This window comes from Neopelma chrysocephalum, unplaced genomic scaffold (genome assembly GCF_003984885.1).
Source record: "Neopelma chrysocephalum unplaced genomic scaffold, ASM398488v2 Primary Assembly neopelma1_92, whole genome shotgun sequence".
Taxonomy (NCBI): domain Eukaryota; kingdom Metazoa; phylum Chordata; class Aves; order Passeriformes; family Pipridae; genus Neopelma; species Neopelma chrysocephalum.
Window position 1 is genome coordinate 421561 of NW_020897754.1, and position 21195 is coordinate 442755.

Sequence of the window (21195 nt, forward strand, 5' to 3'; positions counted from 1 at the left end):
TTTTTTTTAATGCGCTCGTATGTGGGTTTTTTGAGATCGTGTGTTTTGTAGTTCAGCAGAATTACGTAGAAAAATAGGTTATTATGGTGGAAACTGATAGAGCTCTCGGTGGTGCCCCGCGACAGGACGAGGAGCAATGGAAACACAAGAAGTTCCACCTCAGCACGAGGAGGAGCTTCTTTATGCCGAGCCCTGGAAGAGCTGCCCAGGAAGGGCGGAGAGTCTCCCCCTCTGGAGACATTCCAAACCCACCTGGACACGTCCCTGTGTCACCTGCTCCAGGTGACCCTGCCTTGGACTGGATGGTTTCCAGAGGGCCCTCCCAACCTCAGCGATTCTGGGATTCCCTGAAACCATATGGAAGCATCTGGAAGCTGCATGCATTTGATGGGACGTGTGTGGTTGAAGCTCAGTGCTCTGAGTAGCTAGTCTAAGACTAGTCTAAGATTAGTTTTCTTATGTAGTTTGGGTCCCTGAGCAAAGATGTCCACCCTAACACAAGGGTCTGATGTTCTTCCAGAATATTTGTCTCAGTTGTGCTGTGGGAAAGGAAGACCCAGGCTGTGGATGTGGAACAGGAAGATGCTCCACACTCCATTGCAGGGGGCTCAGGCTGCATAGTTGGGAAGGACACAAGGAGAGCTCCTTTAAGCCTTGCTGGATAAGAAACATTTACACTATGATTTCACACTTGATATATTTATCAGTGGGAGACTGAAGTACAGATGCAAATATGAGTTTAAAAATCAAGATGCGTTTAGCAAAGTAAAGGCTGAAAATCAGTTTAAAGTCTGATTATGCTACTTCAAGTTCTGTAAAGCTTAATCATAAGTTGTTTTTTTCCATGTAACTTTTTTTAGGAAAGAAGCTTTAAGTAGGAAGCTGTCTCTGCTTATTTTTTAAGTTTCTTTTAACTAGGGAAGTGGAGAGGGCAATACTGTGAATTCTTGTTGCCTTCTCAGCAGTATAATCTTTTTTCTGCATTTTTCCTCCTGAGAAAAAATGGTTTCTTCTGGTTATAAACCTAGTCTGCTAAATATGGATTAGTTAGAGTTCGAGAGGAATGTTTGTCTCCATGTAAATAGAATTTTAAAGTGGGGATTTTTGTGTTTTTTAAAAACCCTGAACAGTTCTGTCAAAGTTATAACAATCATAGAATCACAGCATGGTTTGGGTTGGAAGGGACTGTGGGCAGGGACACCTTCCACTTGTACAGTTTCTCCCTGATTTTGATGTCGTGTTTCTTCTAGGAAGAAAATGAAAATATTTTCTGAGTCTCATAAAACTGTTTTCGTGGTGGATCACTGCCCCTACATGGCAGAATCATGCAGGCAACACGTTGAATTCGACATGTTAGTGAAGAACAGGACACAGGGAATTATCCCTCTGGCACCCATCTCCAAGTCCCTATGGACCTGCTCCGTGGAATCATCCATGGAGTACTGTAGAATAATGTATGATATCTTCCCTTTCAAGAAACTGGTAAGTTCTTCCAGCCTTCTTGATGGTATGAGGAATATTTTTCTTTTAAGTGTTTTTAAATTATTAACTGTTGGTTAGATTGAAATATGAAATACGATTTATTATTTAAAAGTTTCTTTCTGCTGCTGTTATGCTTTACAGCACTTTAAGTTGGTTTTAGTAATATATGAATCCTATTACATATTTAATTTTGGACCTTTCATTGTCTTACTACCAGTTTGTAACTTAACACAAGAGATGGAGAGGGGCTTCAGGGCAACTTAGAGATTTATTCCCTTGTTGTCCTGAGCTGTAACTTTACAAAAGCTTGTGAGGTATCGCTTCAAACTGAATTTTGTTGCTGGACACACTTGGTAGCTCTTCATAAAGTTTATGGTGTCAACTTTGAAGGAATTCTTGGCTTGAGGAAGAGGTAGGATCACCCTGAAGCTGCCAGTTTGGGAAAGTGGGAATGCTTCCTGGCACACACAGCTCCCTGTTCTTCTAAATATGTTTTCCTAGGTGATGTTTTTTAAATCTTGTTGGATATTTACCTCATGATATGCTGTGACAGTCCTTGGAGAATGATGTGCAGTATTGCAGTATTAGATTTTATTTTGTAGCTGTTCTGCTGAAAAGATTGCATAATTATTGAAATACTTAATAATCTGCAGTTCTAATTTGGTGTAGAGGTTGGTTTTATGGCTTAAAAAGAGAGTAAGAAGTTGTTACTCATATTACTAAAGGGAAAACTGAACATATCAAGAGTGTGTGATTTTGTTGGTTTCTTGTGTTATTTTGAGTTTGCTTTGAGTTTGCACATCTCCAGAACATCAGGAAAAAGGAGTGTAATTCATGTTTGTTTGGATTTCGGGAAACAACAATATAATATCTGTTATCTCACATGGGATTTTTTGATCCTTTCAGGTGAATTTCATTGTGAGTGATTCTGGAGCTCATGTCTTGAATTCTTGGACTCAAGAAGATCAGAACTTGCAGGAGGTATGGTTTGTAGCTGGTCTCTTGTAGGTGTAGTTTAATTGTGAAATAAATAGCAACATTTCACTATGTTTAGTATGAAATAACTCTGGTTAATTAAAATGTTGGTGGATCTGGTCTGAAATTGTTGCATAACAATTTCAAGTAGCTGCTTGTGAGCCTGGATTACTCTACAGACAGCTTTACAAAATATAAAGTCTTTCACTATAGACTTACATCACTAATTTCATATTATTTATTTTAATATGTATTTCTTCTGTAATTTGGTGCTACTTATTAAATTCCTTCTTTTTTTTAACATTTGCATGATAGGCAAATAAACCTGTAAGTGCATCATAATACACACACAGAAAATAAACACAAACCATGAGATGCATCTGATTTTTTTCCCCAGCCAACAAGAACATCCGTTTGGGGCTTAAAAAGAAACAACACAAAAAATACCCTACAAGTAGACAGACAACAAAAACCCCACAGCAAATGAAACAAAAAACCCCAACTAGCCAAAACTCCCCAAACCAAAACAGAAACAACAAAAACCTCAAAATCTAAACAAAACAGGAAACAACAAAAACCCCCTCAAAATCAAAATAAAACAAAAACAAAACAAAAAAAAAACAAACAAAAAAACCCACCAAAAAAAAAACCCAAACCCCTCCCAAAATCAAAACAAAACACCAACAAAAAATTCCCCAAAATCAAACCAAACAAAAAAAAAAACCCAAATCAAAACAAAAAAAAGTGTTGAAAACATTAATTGTAACTATCCTCTTTGTTATCATATTGTTTCATACTGAAAGGGCTCATCCTCTGAAAAACTTACGTTGGGGAGGATCTGAATTTTCAGATTCTCAGAAGAAAAAGCAAAATGGCAGCTAATAATGCTGGGATGTCTTTCAGGTACTAGATGTAACTTGTAATTATAAGCAAGTATTTTCCTGTAATAAATGAGGATATTATGTTCTCAAGGCTCAGTAACAATTAATAAATTGAATTCCAGAGGTTGATTTAGGGCCAGATGTTTCCCAGAAGGCCGCCAACATACAATGTTGGTTAATTGTCCTGTTTGTTCGTCTCCTGACAATATTAATTAGAGCGTCAAACACGTTGAAGTGATGACATTCCAGCTGGATGGAAAGGACATTTCGGTGCTCATTTCTCTGTTTTTCACCAGCTGATGGCAGCCCTGGCAGCTGTGGGGCCCCCAAACCCCCGAGCAGACCCCGAGTGCTGCAGCATCCTGCACGGGCTGGTGGCAGCGGTGGAGGCTCTGTGCAAGATCACCGAGTACCAGCACGAGGCCCGCACCACCCTCCTGGAGAACGCGGAGCGCGTCGGGAACAGGGGCAGGATCATCTGCATCACCAATGCCAAGAGGTGCGTGGGATCGTGGCCTTCCACCTGTAGAGGGTCATCTCAGGCATGAATTAGGTGCCTTCTTTGCCTTATTAGAAGTGTTGTTTGTGGAGGTCTGGAAATAGAGGAGGCTTCAGTGGTGCTTTGAGCCAGAGGGTTGATGATCCGGCATTGAAAGAAATTCCCAATCTTTTTCCAGTGATAGCCACGTTCGGATGCTGGAGGATTGTGTTCAGGAGACCATCCATGAGCATAACAAGCTGGCAGCCAACTCTGACCAGTGAGTATTGCTTTTTACAGTTACTATTATTATTATTATTATTATTATTATCATTATTATTGTTATTATTGTTGACCCATGAGTATTGCTTTTTACACACTTTTATTATTCTTGTTGTTGTTACACACTTATTATTATAATTATTATTATCAGTAGTATTATCATTATTATTGTAATAACTAATATAATCATCAATTTCTATTAATATTATCAATATTTGTTTATTATTGGTTTTCTTGTCTAAAAATATATATTTAATATATATTGATGTATTGTAAATAGATACTAATATTATATAATGTATTTTGGGGCTTAAAATATTAAAATATATTTCTATAAGTATATTTAAAATACTTTTATATGTATATAGTAATATAATAAATATATAATAATGTAAATATATTGAAATATAATTTATATAAATATGTAAAATCTATATAATCATCAATTTCCATTAATATTATCAATATTTGTTTATTATTGGTTTTCTTGTCTAAAAATATATATTTAATATATATTGATGTATTATAAATAGATACTAATCTACATCTATTATATAATGTATTTTGGGGCTTAAAATATTGAAATATATTTCTATAAGTATATTTAAAATACTTTTATACATATATAGTAATATAATAAATATATAATGATGTAAATATATTGAAATATAATTTATATAAATATGTTAAAATCTATTTACATGAATATATTTATATATAATATGTGAGTATATTAAAGTATATCTAAGTAATCTAAAATATAAAATATAATTATATATTAATGCTGTAATATTAATAAATACGTCAAGATACTACTAAAATAAATATTATCATATTACTATTATTGCTTATTGTTACTTACTGTTATTTTATTAAGAGAAATCTAATTGAGTTTCTCTCACTCTCACATGCATGCCTGGCATATCCTCTCTGCAATGTGGATGTATTTTTTTAATAAAACTTACTCTAATGAGCTGTTTTTGAAAGAGTCTGTTAAATAGAAGGTGGTAAATTGTGATATTGTATAAACATTCTCTTTCCAGTGTCATCCTTTATCCTCACAGGACAGGTTTTCTTTAGCTTGTTACCTTCTCCATCTTGCTCTGAGAGGAGACACATAACAGTGCCTCCTTAAATCCTGTGTGTTTCTCAGCAGTAATTCGTCTAATGCATTTTTTTTCTTGATAATACTGTGTTATTTTTACATTCATCTTTCTTTGACTCTAACAACTAACTTCTTTAAAACTAGTTTTTAATTTCTAAATCACTGTGTTGCCTTGTAAAGTGTACAGTAGCTGGAGATCCTATTCCTGATTGCACCTCAGGCACTTGAGTAGCAGGAGCAGGAGTCTCCTGTGTTTTCCTGCTGCAGTTGCAGTTTCATGGATTTATAAAGGATTTGTCCAGGAAATCGGGTTCTGAGTCCACTGCAAAGACAGAAAAATGGTCTCATTCCTGTAGGTAGAGATGTGAAACAATGTCTTGATCTTTGAGCCACATTAGGATATAAGCATATATCCAATAACAACAACAACAAAGCAACAATAACAATAATAATAATAGTAGTAATAGTAATAACCCTATAATTTTATATATATCCTATTATAATAATAATACATATCTATGTATTATTTGGGTAGTTGTTTTCGTGGTCATGGAATCCCCTTATTAATACCCACACTTGGAGGCACAAATCCTCTGTAGTGTCACTTTTTAGCTGGGTAAAGCTGAACAAGGTTGCACCAGTGATATGTCCAAAAAGAAACGCAGTGCTGTAGCATCTGAAGAGCCACAAATGTTATGTTTTTATTTTTGTTCTGATAAAAGCTTGTTTTGAAGTATCTGCCTTTGGAAATCATTAGTGTAACCTCGTTTCTACAGGATGCTTTCAGAAACAGCGTGTTGTTAATATATATTTATAATTCTGTGTTGTAGAAATCAAAATGGATTCGATTTCTAGGAGATAGTAGGCTAAACAAAATGTTTTTATTTTTCAGTCTAATGCAGATTCAGAAGTGTGAACTGGTGTTAATCCACACATACCCAGTTGGAGAAGACAGCCTGGTTTCAGATTGTCCTAAAAAAGAGGTGAGGAGCTAGAAAAGAGAAAACTTAACCAAAGATTAACCATGTCAGACTTTGTGCAAATTATTGTTAGTTGTTCAGCAGCAAAACCAGGTGTGGTGGTTGTTGGAAACCACATACATAAAAAATATTTAGCAATATATTCATCAATTGCTCTGCATTTTACTGTGCTCTCTGTAGGAATGAGAAAAGGCACAAGAAAAAAGTCTTCTCAACATGAAAGGCATCTAGTCCTGCATATTATTTAATAAATATAAAGGACTGTAACAGCTGCCTTCCTGACATTCTTTTCTACAAAACTCTGCTGTAGTTGCGCTAAAAAAAAAAAGTGAACAGAAGAGAATAAATTGAATTCTAATTCCCTCTGTAAGGCAGTTCACTGGGTTTGGTTTCTGGGATTTTTTTTTTTTTGGTTGATTGGGATTTTTGGTGGGTTTTTTTTGATTATTGTTACTGGGTTTGGGGATTTTTTGGGGGGTTAATTGGGGTTTTTCGTGTTTTTTTTGTTATTTTTTTTTGGTTTGGTTTGGTTTTGGGGGTTTTGATTGTTTTTTTGTTTTGGTTTGATTTTTGGGGTTTTTTTGTTGTTGTTCTAGTTTTGGGGCTTTTGTTTGTTTTTTTGTTTTGGTTTTGTTTGGTGGTTTTTTTGTTTTGGTTTTGTTTGGTGTTTTTTTTGTTTTGGTTTGTTTGGTTTGTTGCTGGGTTTTGTCGTTTGGGGTTTTTTTGTGTGTGTGTGTTTTTTGTTTTTTTGTGTTTGGTTGGGGGGGTTTTTTTGTAGTTGTTTTTTTTAAGCCCCAAACCAATGTTCTTTTTGGCTGAAGAAAAATCAGATACATCTCGTGGCTTCTGTTTATTTTCTACGTGTATATATGATGCACTGACAGTCCTTATAAAAATTACTTTGCTCCTGTTACTCAGTAGCTAAAAAAACCAAAAACTCTTCCTATTAACAATTAATGACTCAGATTTTTTTAGCACTCTTGAATTTTTTCCTACCATTTGTAGTATTTGCAATTGTAGCAAGTGGCATAACCTTCAAATTCTGAATTAGATATAATTTGTGCTTCTTCCATGTGTCCCATTGTTTCAGCTCTCACCTGTCCTGACCAGTGAAGTGCACAGTGTCCGTGCAGGGAGGCATTTGGCCACAAAATTGAATCTTTTAGTGCAACAGCACTTTGATTTGGCTTCAACCACCATCACAAACATCCCTATGAAGGTAATATTGTGTCTACAGCTTTGCGTGAACTTGCTGCATCACTTCTAAATTTGTTTGAAAACTTTTTGATGTTTATTTTAATTGAATTTTTACATTGTTTTTCTCTCCATATCATATTTTCTGTTTTGTTTTTGTTTTGTTTTTTTTTATTTTATTAGCCCACATTCAATGTCTGTGACCAGGTTAGTAAAAATCAAGAAGGGGGAAATAAAAAAAAAAAAGTAAAGAAGGATCACAGAACAAAAAAGTTGTATTGCTGAATCTCAATTTTTGATGTAGCAATACAAGCGTTATTTCAGTTCTGTTTGTATTACTTTATATAAATATATAATCTTATTTACCTCAGATTAATTTGTCTGTGATTCTTTTCTCTTTTTCTAGTTGTGTTTAGATATTCTTGACCCTTGTGCATTATAGTGGCATAGTGAGTCTCTTTTTCCTCTGTTTCATTACCATGCCCACCCAACATAAAGGTGTTTGTAACTGAGAGCTGGGTTTTGACTAAGGGTTTCCCAGTAGGTTTTCTAGTTTGAAGATCCATGAACAAGAAACTGGGACAGGATATCGCTGGTTAAGAAATGTATTCAATTAAATCTTGTGGTAGAAGTTGTTTTTGTCCCTGTTTTAATATATTTTGCAACTGAGAATGTCAAGGATTAAGTTTACAGTCATTTTCTGATCAGGCAGCAAGAGAAATTTGAAACAGAGGTGTCCGTATTCAAACAAACAAAAAGGGCAGGGGCAGGTTACTTCCATGATTTAAAAAATCCATTCCCTTCTGATACAGTCAATCAGCAATTGCATCTTTGAAAACTAGCAGTATTGTGTGGATTTTACAAGTTAAAACATGATATTAAAATTATTTTCACAGCTTTAATGAAACATTAAGCATGGGTTGTGGCATCAATGTGACTTAAGTTTGCAAATACCTTGTCTGAAACTTTCTGACCTATGTGCTGCTGTTATGCCTCTCCCTTCTGCCTTTGTCCTTATAGTGATAGACTTTGTTGGGTTTTCTGTGTTTTTTTTTCCTCTCTCTTTTTTTTTTTTAAGTTTTTATTTTTAAACTTGGAATAAATTACCAAACTTACTGTTCTGTTTTTGCTAGTCCTCTGTGGCTGTTTAAAGATGCAGTGTCCTCTTTGCAGAACGACATTGTGAAATTATCAAAGTGTAAAGAGCTGCACTCTTAGGTCTTCTAAGTGGAAGGAAATGATAATAAGTTCAAAATGTGGTTTTCGGGTTGGATTCTTAAGATGTTTAATTATGAAAAGAAATTGTCACTCTGCCCTGCAGTGTTGCTCAGACAGTTGTAACTGCTGGTGGTATCCAACATATTGTAGTTTTCCTTCCCTCATTTAAATAAAGCCTAATTTTTATCTCTTCTACACTATGCACCCTGTCATGAAACCTGTAAAAAGAGGAAGAGGGTTCCAAAAAAAAAGAGGAAAAGCAAGTGGCTGCACCTTTAAACAGCTCAGAGAGCAGTTTCCCCAGCGTTTCAATCCCATTGTTGTCTGAGGCACTTTGGAGACTTTTTTTGTTTCTTTCTGGAGTGAAAGGTAAAGGTAGAATGATTCATTTCTGAAAATGGTGGCCTTTAGCTAAAGTAATTATGTTCCTTCTTTCTGCCTTTCTGTTTTAAAGGAAGAACAACATGCTAACACATCAGCCAACTATGATGTGGAGCTGCTTCATCACAAAGAGGCACATGTTGACTTTTTAAAGAGTGGTGAGTAGAAATAGGCCTCCAAAGGTGGCTTTGGATCAGCCAGCTGGAATTATTCACAAAGAAAGGTTGTGAGCTTCAAATTCATGGAAATCTCAGGCTAGAGGAGCAGATTGTTCAGTTCCTTGCAACCCAAAAAACTTCCCTTGTAATGATGGCATTGGAGTTTTACTCATTATTAGCATATTTTAATACAGTAATAAGGAAATGGCAGTGAAAAAACAGGGCACTTTCACATGTGTTCAGGATATTTCTGTGAGATTTGAAATACCACCTATTTTCTTTCTGAATGTTCCTCTGCAGTGAGTTTTTAATAACTGGAGGTTAGAAAAACACTACACTAAGCCTTATGCAAAATTATTTTTTGGAGGAAACAGTACTTGATGTAAGATTTTGTTAATAAATCAGATTAGAACTTCTGTATTAGTGGAATTAAATGTCCTGTGGTCCATAAATAGCCATTTTGGGGAGCTGGTGCCTTTTTTCCTCATAAGGGGATTACCATTACTTTGAGGAAAAGGAAGGAACTCCTCTGTCATCTGTCCCCCATATTTTAGTAGAGTGTAGGATTAAAGACTGATGGAAAAGAATAGAGTGTCCCAGTAATGAATTGGGACTCACCTGAATTTGTATTAAGATGTGAAAGCTTAAAGTTTTATTGGAAGGGCTCAGAAGTAGTTTTGTAATAACTTTTGCAGGTTAATAAGCACATCAAACTAATCTTTCATGTGTAAATGTCTGATATGAAACAAAACTTACTTGTAAGATTAGACTCTACCCTACACACTTTGTTGCTGGCCCAACCTGGCAGTGTTGCCTGGTGATGTCTGTGTTTTTCCTTCCAAATATTGTGGATTTGGGCATCTTTAGGGACTGTATAATTCTGAAACTTCATGAAGAACTCAGTTAATTCTTTCCTGAGACAATATGAGCCAAAGATCATAAAGACTCTTAAAGCTCACTAGAAGAAATGTAGTTTAATGTAAAAGAGTATTGATAATATCTGGTTTAAGGCCCTCAAGTGGCTTTTGCAGGACCAGTGAGACCTTGTATGAAGGGATTTTAATAATAAAACATGTCTGGTCAGTATATGCTCATGTTATATGTATTTTATACCTTAAAAGTTCAGAGTTGTTTTGCTGTAGTAAAGAAAATGTGGTTGATCACCCCGTTTTTCTGCCTTTCTCTGCAGGTGATAATCACGTGGGTGGCAATAGCAGAGAAGGCACTTTTAAAGAAACTGTGACATTGAAATGGTGCACCCCTCGGACAAACAGTGTGGGTAAGTAGCATGGAACCTTCCAGAGCTGGTGTTGAGCACTGTCCCCTCTGTGCACTGCTGAGAACCTGCACAAGGAGGGGATTTGCTCCTTGCTTTTACCCCTGGCTCTATGAGCTCTGAGCACACCCTGCTTTACTAATGGTCGTACTCGTGACTGACCAGTGGTTTGGGTATGAGGTGAGAGAGGTGCAATGCTTTTATTGCTTTGATTTTTAATTTGCTCTGAAGTATCATGAAATTGTTCCTTAACTAAAATTATTTGCCCCTCCCACAGGGCCTTGTCAGTTCCACAGTGGTTTTTTATCATAGTGGCTTTGAGATGTTGAATTCTTTTCAGTTTTAATTATCGTTTTGGGGGTGTGGGATCAGAGTACTGTCTTTACTATAAAAGGTTTATAAGGAAATTAAATGTATCCAATGCTACTATCAGTAGACTAGTCCCTCTGTATTACTGAGTAAGGGAGAGATCTCTACCCAAATCTGAGTACAGGAGGGAAAGGGAATTCCTGAGGTAACACAGGAATCCCCTGGAGACTATTAGCAATAAATGTTGACTCATTGAGCCAGCAAGTCAAAAATACAGATAAGAGAAGTAAGAGCAGACAGACTATACACTGAAATATTTCAGGAGATAAAGAGCTGGGGTTCCTGTTGGAAGCAGAGCTTGGGAATGTCTTGGGCTCTCAGAGCTCAGGGGGCTTGGGAATCCTCCCAGTAAACCATTGCAAGGAGATGGTGAAGGGAGCAGGCTTTGAGATTGAGAGGCATCCAGACTTTTTAGTTCTGCTGGTTGTGAACTAACTTCCTCCTCTTCCTCCCTTTTGTTTTGTGGATTGTTTTTCCTGTCTGTGGAGTTGCACTCAACCTCTCTGCTCATTTCTGTTTTTCAGAGCTGCACTATTGCACTGGAGCATACAGAATTTCACCAGTAGATGTAAATAGCAGACCTTCTTCATGCCTTACAAACTTCCTCCTCAATGGTAAATTTGTGTGCTTGGCTAATTATTTCATGTTTTAATTTTCAATACTGCAATTAGAGTACTTAGCACATTTTGGGTTGTGTATCACTAAATGTTTACATACTGTAAAAATATCAAGTTTATTGTAACACGTCCTGTAAATAAGAGAAGAAAAGTTGTTAAATGTCCTCAAAGGTGAATGGAATTGTTTTGAAACTTCAAGATGGGAGAAAAGATGTAAAGAAGGAACAAGTATTAAAATCAATGTTTGTATGTTTGCAAGCAAAATTGCATTACAAACATCCTTTCAATGGGATGTTTTCTTCAGTCAAGTCATTTGAATGTCTAAATGTGCAGTGGTTTCATTAAAAACTATTTTCATGTATTTTTCTCTTAAGATTCTATACCGAAAAAGTACTTTGACTAATAAAAATTGTTAAAACCAAAATTAATAACATATTTCAGATATTTTTGCTATTTTTACTCCCTCATAACAAGCAACTTATTTGAAGAATGCATCCTTTAATGCATAGTTTATTTTAGTGGAAACAAGGCAAAGGAAGTTTTATTCCTCTGTCTCCGAGAAACTACATCCATTTCAAGCACTAAGAACATCAACTGATGCCATTACACTCAAGTGGTTATTTTATTACTTCTTGGAAGTTGCTTTTAATGAGGGGTGTTTCTGCAGTAGAGCCATTTCATGTTTATTTATGTAGTTTTAATTAAAAATTGCAGCAGGCAGTAACTAATAAAACTGATCCCATTCCCAACAGGTCGTTCAGTTTTGTTGGAACAGCCACGCAAGTCTGGCTCCAAAGTCATCAGTCACATGCTCAGCAGCCATGGAGGAGAAATATTTTTGCATGTTTTAAGCAGCTCCAGGTCAATTCTAGAAGATCCCCCATCAATTAGTGAAGGGTGTGGTGGAAGAGTCACTGACTACAGGATTACAGTAAGATCCTTTGGGTTTTTTTTCTTCTGAACTGTTGCTCCTCTTCTGCATCACAGTAGATGTGTGAAGGAAGTGTTGGAGAGCTGGAGTGGATTGCATGGCCAAACTTTCTCTGTACTAATATTTAATACAAAATAGTACATCTGATTGTTCTGCTTCATAAAATACTTGCTGTGTCAAAGAAGTACTTGCCTCCTTATGCACTATGAGTGTTTAAATTTGTTCTGGGTCTAGAGTAACATTTTTCTTGGTAAATTTTTCCTGTGGGTGGGATACACATAGGACTATCTCCCAGTTATTGTCAGAAGGATAGATTGCACAGGAATGGTTTGTACAATAAATAGAGAAGATAAAGTTGTCAGCTTTGAACCCTGATATGGAGCAGACAATCAGCTGGCATTAATTTTGCATTTCCTTTATTTTTTTCAATGTATCCTTTGTATCTCTTGTGAACAAGCAGAATGGCCTCTGGAAAAATATGGTATAACACTTACCATACATGAAATACCTTGCAGATCCAGAAGACCTCCTCCTGGATTTTTAACCCATGTTTCTATACCACTATTTTTATGTTCACCCTGATTAATGTCCACGTGAAAGCTGGAAAAGGGCTCAGGTTGGCAGGGCCAGGGAGAGCAGAGGGGGTGGTGCAGGTTAGTGATAAGCCCATTCAGTGAAAGTTCCTGTGTTAGAGAAATGCCTAATTGTATCTTGTTTGGTTATCATTAGGATTTTGGTGAATTTATGAGGGAAAACCGATTAACTCCTTTTCTAGAGCCCAGATATAAGATCGATGGAAGTCTTGAAATTCCATTGGAACGTGCAAAAGATCAGTTAGAGAAACACACTCGTTACTGGCCTATGATTATTTCTCAGACCACCATCTTCAACATGCAAGCTGTAAGTAATCTTTTGTTCTCTTCTAGATTAAGTTTCACCTTGCCGCTTGATGAATTATTAACTCTGTTTTTATGATAAATCACCACAAAATCAGTTTATTTTCACTGACGTACTCTGTATTTAATGCAGTAGATTATTGGGATGCCATCTAAATGGGGTGAAATTTTTGAGCTAGGTAAAGAAAACACACATCTGTTTATACCTGCTCAGAGTTACTGCTAAATTTAGGATAAGAGAGTGGGATTTTGTTGTTTGTTCTGTGGTTCCATTGCCTTTCATTTACACACAGATTGTCTCATTGGCTTCTCTTTTGTCTTGCAGGTGGTGCCATTGGCCAGTGTGATTGTAAAGGAGGCAATGACTGATGAGGATGTTCTGAACTGTCAAAAAACAATTTACAATTTGGTCGACATGGAGAGGAAAAATGATCCACTGCCCATTTCAACTGTTGGTACCAGAGGAAAGGGGCCAAAAAGGTGACATGCATCTCTCTCTTTGTTCATGCTGGACTTCTGTCAGAAATACTTTAATGTTTTCATACCAGATTTTCAAAATATAGCCAGAAATAATATATAGTAAACTTAAATGTTGTATGTGCTGTGAATCCTTTGCCTGTATCATTGAGGGGCTGTCGCAGTACTGTATGTTGGGGAAAAGAACTCCATCAATTTATTATCTGAGAATTTTAAGTGTGCTAAAAAATATGAAAGCAGAGATAGTCATTGTGATTGATACAAGTTGGACAGACAAAGTGGAATGATTTCCAATTAATAAAAAGGAAAACTTAAGCATGTTATAAATGAACGATGCTTTCAAATTAGGATATATTAGAATAGTCAAATCCTTTTGAAACAGTTACTTAAAATATGGGATGCTTCTTTAAAACAAGCATAGAATATCCTGATATCTCAGTCACTGTGATGTGTGTGTTGTGTTTCCAAGAACTGGCTGAAAAGACATGAGGATACAGATTTGCCCACAGGACTGGAAGTTATTTACAGTCGTGTGGTGCGATTCCTTCTTATTTCTTAATCCACAGAATTTAATAATAATTAATTTGCATGTCAGTACATGACATTGCATAGTTAGCAAACACCTGAGAGGTTTCATAAGTGCCTTTTGGCAGTGAGAGCTTGTGAAAAATGTGATGTGTCAGTGGACATAAGTCATTTCAATTTAAACTTGGTTCTGGGTGTTAATTGGGAAATGTGGAATGCAATGTGCAGGTGGACAGACCTCCAGTACAGGAGGACAGGGAATCAATTTGGAGTTATTTTTGATTTTGGAGATTCTTTCTTTGTTTCTTAAGGTCTGCTTTTTATTCAGTCGTTTAGTGATTCACGAAATCCTGACTGTTTCTTTTTCCTGGCCTTTCTCAGGGATGAGCAGTACCGGATCATGTGGAACGAGCTGGAGACCCTGGTTCGAGCACACATAAACAACTCTGACAAGCACCAGCGGGTCCTGGAGTGCCTGATGGCCTGCAGGAGCAAACCCCCTGAGGAAGAGGAGCGCAAGAAACGGGGCAGGAAGAGGGAAGACAAGGAGGACAAGTCAGAGAAGTTGGGCAAAGACTATGAGTCAGATAAACCATGGCAAGAATCAGAGAGGTGCGTTTTCCAAAGTGAAATAAAATTGGAGCATAATAATTCTTGTTGTTTTGGATCAGTAAATATTAGCAGGCTTGGGAAATGGGCATCTTATTACAGTGCCTGCTTAGTTGTTATTGCAGCTCGAATTCCCATATTTTACAAGCAGTGTGGTTCTTGGGCCAGTTGTTGCCCACTTTGCAGGGCCTTTTAGCTTGAGGGGTTGCTGCTCTTGGGTTTTATTGTAACCATACCACCTATTAGACATTAAACTGCTTTAGAGAAATACAGAGCATGGCTCAAAACTCAGACAGTTATCTTCTTTTAAGCTCTAGATAGTTTAGTATTCAGGTAGATCAACAATCTGGATTGATTTGGCTCTTCAGTTGAACGTCAGGATTAATGTCCATGTACCTACTATCTCTAATTCATGTTGCTGTTTGAGCTTGTCTGAGTGTTAAGGATCTATCAGTCTGTTCTGGTTTTTTTCTTTCAAACTATTCTAAAGAGATCAAAAAGCTTAATTTGCATGTCTTTTTTGCATGCTGTGATCATTTCAGATAGGAGGACCTTTTCACCTTTATTGTCACTATGCCTGTGACCCTTCATGCCTTTCTGTGCATGATCAAATCCATTCCTACAACTGCTTTTAGTTTCAAATGTGGAACAAAAATAGGGACTAGGATAAAAAGGGGTTGCTATAGAATGGGTCTGAATTCACCTAGAAAAGGTAACAGGAAATTGTGTGGTGTTTTTGTATGTTCATTGTTAGTCTTTCCTTCAGAATTCAGACTGATCAACTGTCTCAACAACTACAGTATAAATACTGCTGACTAACTGAAGTGAAATTTTATTTTAAGGTCCTTCCCTTTACAAAAGGCTTTATCCAGAAGATTATTTGGCTAGTCTTCCCTGTTGTTTTTCAGCCATTCCAAGGGGTCAAAAGAAATTTTCTTATGGTATGGGTTCTGAACTACTTTGTGAAGTACAGAACAGTATTAAGAATTATGTTCTGCTATTTTCCTTCACTCTTTTCCTTCCCTCTCCATAAGGTTAAAAGGTCTTTTGGATCGGGAGAAAGAAGAACTGGCAGAAGCTGAGGTTATCAAAGATTCCCCTGATTCTCCTGAGCCCCCCAACAAAAAGCCTCTTATTACAATGGATGAAATGCCCACAGTTGAAAAGGCAAAAGGTAAACCAGAAGAACTGCAGCATTTATTTTTATTTCTTTTAAAGATAGATGTTATTGCATCAGTCTGTATTTTCTAAAGGAGTGAGGTGAATAGTTTTTGAGTTGAAGCTAAGTCAGAGAAGATAATTTTTGATATTGAGATTCTGCATTTAAAGCAGAGTCCTTCTCATGTGGAACAACTCCTCAGTTGTTATCACTTTGCATATTTTGTGTTTATTCAGCCTCTTTTATAAGGCTGTTTAATATTAGCTGTTTTGACATGTACTACCATAGTCTGTAATTCTTTTAAGCCATTATAATGGTTTAAGAATTCAGAAATTAAATCACTTAGACTCTTTTTACTTGGAATTTTAGGGCCAATGTCCTTGCTGTCCTTATGGAGCAACAGAATTAACACTGCCAACTCTAGGAAACACCAGGAATTTATTGGTCGTTTGAACTCTGTCAACAACAAAGCTGAGCTGTATCAACATCTGAAAGAGGAAAATGGGTTTGTATCAGTAAATAAAGCACTATAGAGATCTTAGCTGGTGTCAATGTGGAGGAACGCTTCAGTTTACAGCATTAGAGACTGTTCTTCTGAGGATTAAAATGTATAAATACATTTCTTTGCCTTTAGTGTTGATGGAGAGCTACAAACCAACCTCCTCTTTAGTCACTAAGGTGGTGTGGTAGTCAAGGGTCAGTGTGAGAGGGGTGAAAAGGGGTGAAGTCCTTGAAACAAAAAAAAAAAAGGGTCAAGTTTTCCAAATGGATTCCCTAGTCACATGAATATTCTCCAGCCATAGGAATATTTTGTCTTTTGGGGAGGTTGATAATGGATGGCTTTTCACAGTTGTTGCTGGAATGTTCCTGTGCAGAAACCTCTCTGATGGCTGCTCAGAGAAGTAGTAGGAGGAGATAAGATCGTTGGGGCAGGGGAAGACAGGATGGTTAGTGATGTAAAAAGTAGTTATGAAAGTCTTTAAGTCTGATAGGTTTTTTCTGAAGCTGTTGATTGCATTTCCAATAACAAGCCTCACTTGTTTTGCGTTTCAGAATGGAAACGACAGAAAATGGAAAAGCGGGCCGGCAGTGATGGCTCATTCTGTTCCTTTGGACAAAACTTGGCCAAATCCTAGAAATATTTAATGCTGGAATTGCTCTTGGTACTGTTTCAATACAATTGTATAGCTCTGGTTGGATTGGTTTTTACATTTTTTCTATTCCTATTTTTGCTATGAAATATGAAATCCGCATATCACGTGAAACGAGCTGTGTGCAAACAGGAGCTGTCCTGAAGCATTCCCAGTTGTGCTTTGGGATGAAGAAAACCCCTGCTCCCATGGACTAAATCAAGTAATCCAAAATGTTAGTCAGCTTAAAATCCTTTCCCAGAAGTACTGGTTAATATTTCCAAATCAGTGATGGTTTAAAAAAAATATTCGAGTAATTTGTAATAAGCTGATAACATTGTTAATTTTGGTTCATGAAAACTTTTATTTATATGAAACTTCCTCAGGAGTCCAGAATTATGGAAAAGACCTCACACTGAGTCACTGAGCTGAGAAAATGCCAGTCTTGGTTTGCAATTAAGGGGTGGGAGGGTGAGGGGTTTTACAGATAAAAACTGTTGGTTTTAAAAACTGTTGACTTTTAAAAATTGAATGGAAATGGTCTTTAGAAAGCAAGGCCTTTCAGGTTGTTGTGTTGGAGTTAAGGCTTTGTAAGCAAAAGTAAAATAAATTTTTTGCTAATAATTATTTTTCTGATGGAGTGTGCTCTCTAAGACACTGGTGGTTGTAGGTCTGAGCTCTTTGAAGAGACTTAGTCTGAATATTAATGGCTGTGCAATGAGAAAGTAGGTGATCTATCTTCAGTTTCTTTGAGTAGAGCCTCTTTTTCTCTTACTGGAGAGTAGAATTCTCAGCTGGGAAAACTTCCTGTCATCTAATCCTTTCTGAGCTCTCCAAGTGCCTCAGCCTTCCTCTCATCTGCGTCTGACTCCTGTAAGCAACTGAAGCTGTCACAGATTCGCTGTATCACAGTTTAAGTTGATTTAAGGCACATCTTTGTGAGATTCTCTGAAACTAAATCAATATATTTGTATTTTTTTGCCTGAAACTTTAATGATGCATAGACCTGAACACAAATATCATGCAACTGTTCTTTGCTTACATCAGTAGCTGAGTCCTTTGTTCAGCTGTTATTGACTAATTTCAAGGTGATTATTTAGTCTCTGTGATGCAGATGTGTTTTCTGCTGAATGATTTCTGGACCATTTTTACAGAGTGATGAAATAGTACTTGCATGGTAGTACTTTTGGTCACATTCTAAGCTTATGTAGCTTTTACAGAATCATTTTGTCATTTTTGGAGATCCTGGTCTGAAGACTTTTATTCCTTTGATTTTCACTGCTTTACTGAAAATAGGATGTGCTGGACCACCACATCTCTTTATATCCAATGTCAAATGTTTTGATGAGAAAACTGCCGTGGAATTATTGTTTCTCCTAAGTTTCTGGGTTGTTTTAACCTGCTGTTAAAACATATATTTGTTTAGCTTGTTTCCTAACTCCATTTTCCACATTTGAAGCATCTGCCAGGTCAGACTGTTCAGTGATTAAATGAGCAGAGGCTGACTCTGGGTTTGTATTTTACAGACTTGAAGAGTCTTACAGGGATATGAGATACTACAAAGGCTGATGTTTCCTGCAGTAATCCTTTGGATTTGTATTTTACCACTCTTATGTGTAAGGACTACAAGTGCAGGGAAGATTTTACCAGTTCTAAAAGAGTGTACAGGTTAAAATCAGGAGTTGTGGATTAAGTAGTTTAATCGTAGTTATGTAATTGCAAAATGTATTTCATAATTAAATTATGGATTACATTTTGTATGTGTCAATCTGTTAAACTGGAAGGATTTAAAAATATTTGAAAAGCTTTTAGAAATTCTTTTACAGAATTTCAGAGATTCTCTTCCCTGTGGCCCTTGAAGGGGTTGAATTGGACAAGAGAGTGAGTTTTACACCTGTAACTTTAAAATGTAGCTTAAAAAGTACATTACACCCAATTCTGTAACAGGAAGAGTTGTGTTTAAGTAGCTACCAACTGCTTATGTGAGTAATAAGGACAGCACCTTCTAGTACAAATTGTCCTTTTTTTGTAGATTTTGCTCTTAATATCATTTAAAAGTTCCTCACTTGAGCCTCTGGGTGTTGCCGTGGCCGTGGTGGGTGGTCACGCCCTCCCCATAGGGGGGAGGGAGTTGGTATTTGGGTGGCTGGAAGGGTGGTGTGATGTGGGGCAGTGGGATTGCCCTGGGACACTGATTTTGGGAGGTGAGTGGTGCCCCAGGTGGGATCCATAGTGGAGGTGGAGCTGAAGGCCTGCACTCATGGACAAGGGCTTTGCGGGGTTTCAGGACATCCAGTTCCACGTCAGCACGGCCTAACTGGGAGCTCCTCTGGAACAGCACCCCAGGAATTCTCCTGAGACACCTGCAAAGCCAGCAAACCAGGATTACCAGGACCACCCCAAGAGTGGCACAAAGACTGCTGAGTAAGGCAGGTGGGGTCTCCTTAATCATGGAGTCATTCCTGGCTTGAAGTGTAGGCCCATGGAATGGCCTTGTGGTGGCAGAGCAGAGGTCACTGTAGGAAATGCTGAAAATCACATCAATCTTGTATTCTGGCAGCATTGCCTGGACAAAGTGTGGGCTGATGGACCCACCTGGCACCCCTAATTTCTCCAGTGCTCCCTGGATTTCATCCCTGGCGCACCACGATCCATTGGCACGTGCGCACAGCGAGCTGTTGTACCAGGAGATGACCGTGGAGCCAGGCTGGAGAGCTGTCACCACAATATCCCTGGAGCTGCTGGAGTTCAGGTAGAGGGAGAGCTTCTCCAGGAACAAACTGACCCTGTTCCTTTCCCTCAGGAAAGAGCAATAGCTGTTCTTTGTCCGGACGGTGTAAATGTGGCACGGTACCTTGGTGGGCTTGAGGAGCTCGATGGTGAAGGACTCCCAGGCTGTCAGCCCTCCTGAATCTGTGGCAGACAGCACAAACTCCTGAGGGGAGTACTGGAAGTCAACATCCAGGGGATAGCCATGCATGGTCTGCTGGAAGGTGTTGAACTGCAGCCAGCTCTCCGATCCCGATGGAGAGCCGTCGGCTGGAGCCACTTGGAGAGACAACTGAGTGGAGTTCCCGTCGTCCTCGTCGTAGAATGTGTTGGCAGGGACAGGGAAAAAGAAGAGGCATCCAATGGTTGCTGTTAGGAATGTAATGGAATGAACAACCTTTGGGGAAGTGTTTGCTTGCCCTTTAGAGAGGAGGGAGAAAAGGAAAGAAAGAATTATGAGAGGAAAAATGGCTTTCTGTTACTGAAGGATTGTGAAGAAATCTCATCAGCCTCAGGACTGTGGAGCGTGCTGGCTGGAAGTGATCTCTGAAGGTCACCTGGCCAAGCTTCTGCTAAGAGCAGAGCTGTAGGCAAGGCAAATGAGATCAAAAATGGCTTTGCATAGCGGAGTCCTGACAATATCAGGGGATGAAGGGTCACAAGTCTCTCTGGGTGACAGGGGAGGTTTAGGTTGGATATCAGGACAAAGTTCTTCCCTCAGAGGATGGTCAGGTACTGAACAGGCTTCCCAGGGCAGTGGGCACAGCACCAAGGCTGACAGAGCTCAAGGAGTGTTTGGCACATGGTGGGATTGTTGGGGTGTCCGGTGCAGGGCCAGGAGTTGGACTTGATGATCTCTGTGGGTTCCTTCCAGCTCAGGAGATTCTGTGACTCTATAGCCATTTTGGAAAATGATTTGAATATTTTTAACTACTTGTTCTGACTCTGTTAAGGTGGAAATGTGTTGGTTATCTGGAGTTTCTGTAGCATCCCCTAATGGGGATCCCATGCTAGGCCTTGGGAGTCTTAGACTGGAAATACATGGGTGATAACGATGGAAAATCTGATCAAACATTCTGTTTTGTTCACTCTCTTTTTTTTTTTCCAAACCTAACACTAACAAAGACTGATTTAACATGGAATCAGATAATCTCTAAAGCAAGTAAAAAGATGGACAGTGGGAAACAGGCACAAATTTCTGAAGAAACAACTCTTAACTCTCCAAATTGCTCCCAGCCCTGATGTCCGAGCGCTCCATCGTCAGATTCGGAAATGGAGCTCATGGACGAGGTAATTATTAAAA

General features: G+C 37.9%; 1 protein-coding gene across 2 annotated transcripts; it reads left to right on the top strand.

Moving 5' to 3' along the window:
• The first annotated feature begins 1215 nt into the window (after positions 1–1215).
• INTS13 (integrator complex subunit 13) lies at positions 1216–17750 on the top strand. 2 transcript variants are annotated; one of them, XM_027693562.1, is made up of 17 exons: positions 1216–1482; positions 2389–2463; positions 3635–3837; positions 4016–4096; positions 6096–6186; positions 7274–7402; positions 7561–7584; positions 9050–9134; positions 10324–10413; positions 11304–11393; positions 12149–12327; positions 13057–13227; positions 13549–13703; positions 14607–14837; positions 15869–16008; positions 16363–16498; positions 17047–17750. In XM_027693562.1, exons 1-17 carry the CDS (start codon positions 1258–1260, stop codon positions 17084–17086), a joined length of 2145 nt encoding a protein of 714 aa, XP_027549363.1. In that variant the 5' UTR covers positions 1216–1257; the 3' UTR covers positions 17087–17750. The 2 variants fall into 2 exon arrangements, with proteins under 2 accessions (XP_027549363.1, XP_027549364.1); XM_027693563.1 differs by lacking the exon at positions 7561–7584 and having other exon boundaries at positions 1217–1482.
• Positions 17751–21195: the final 3445 nt, after the last annotated feature.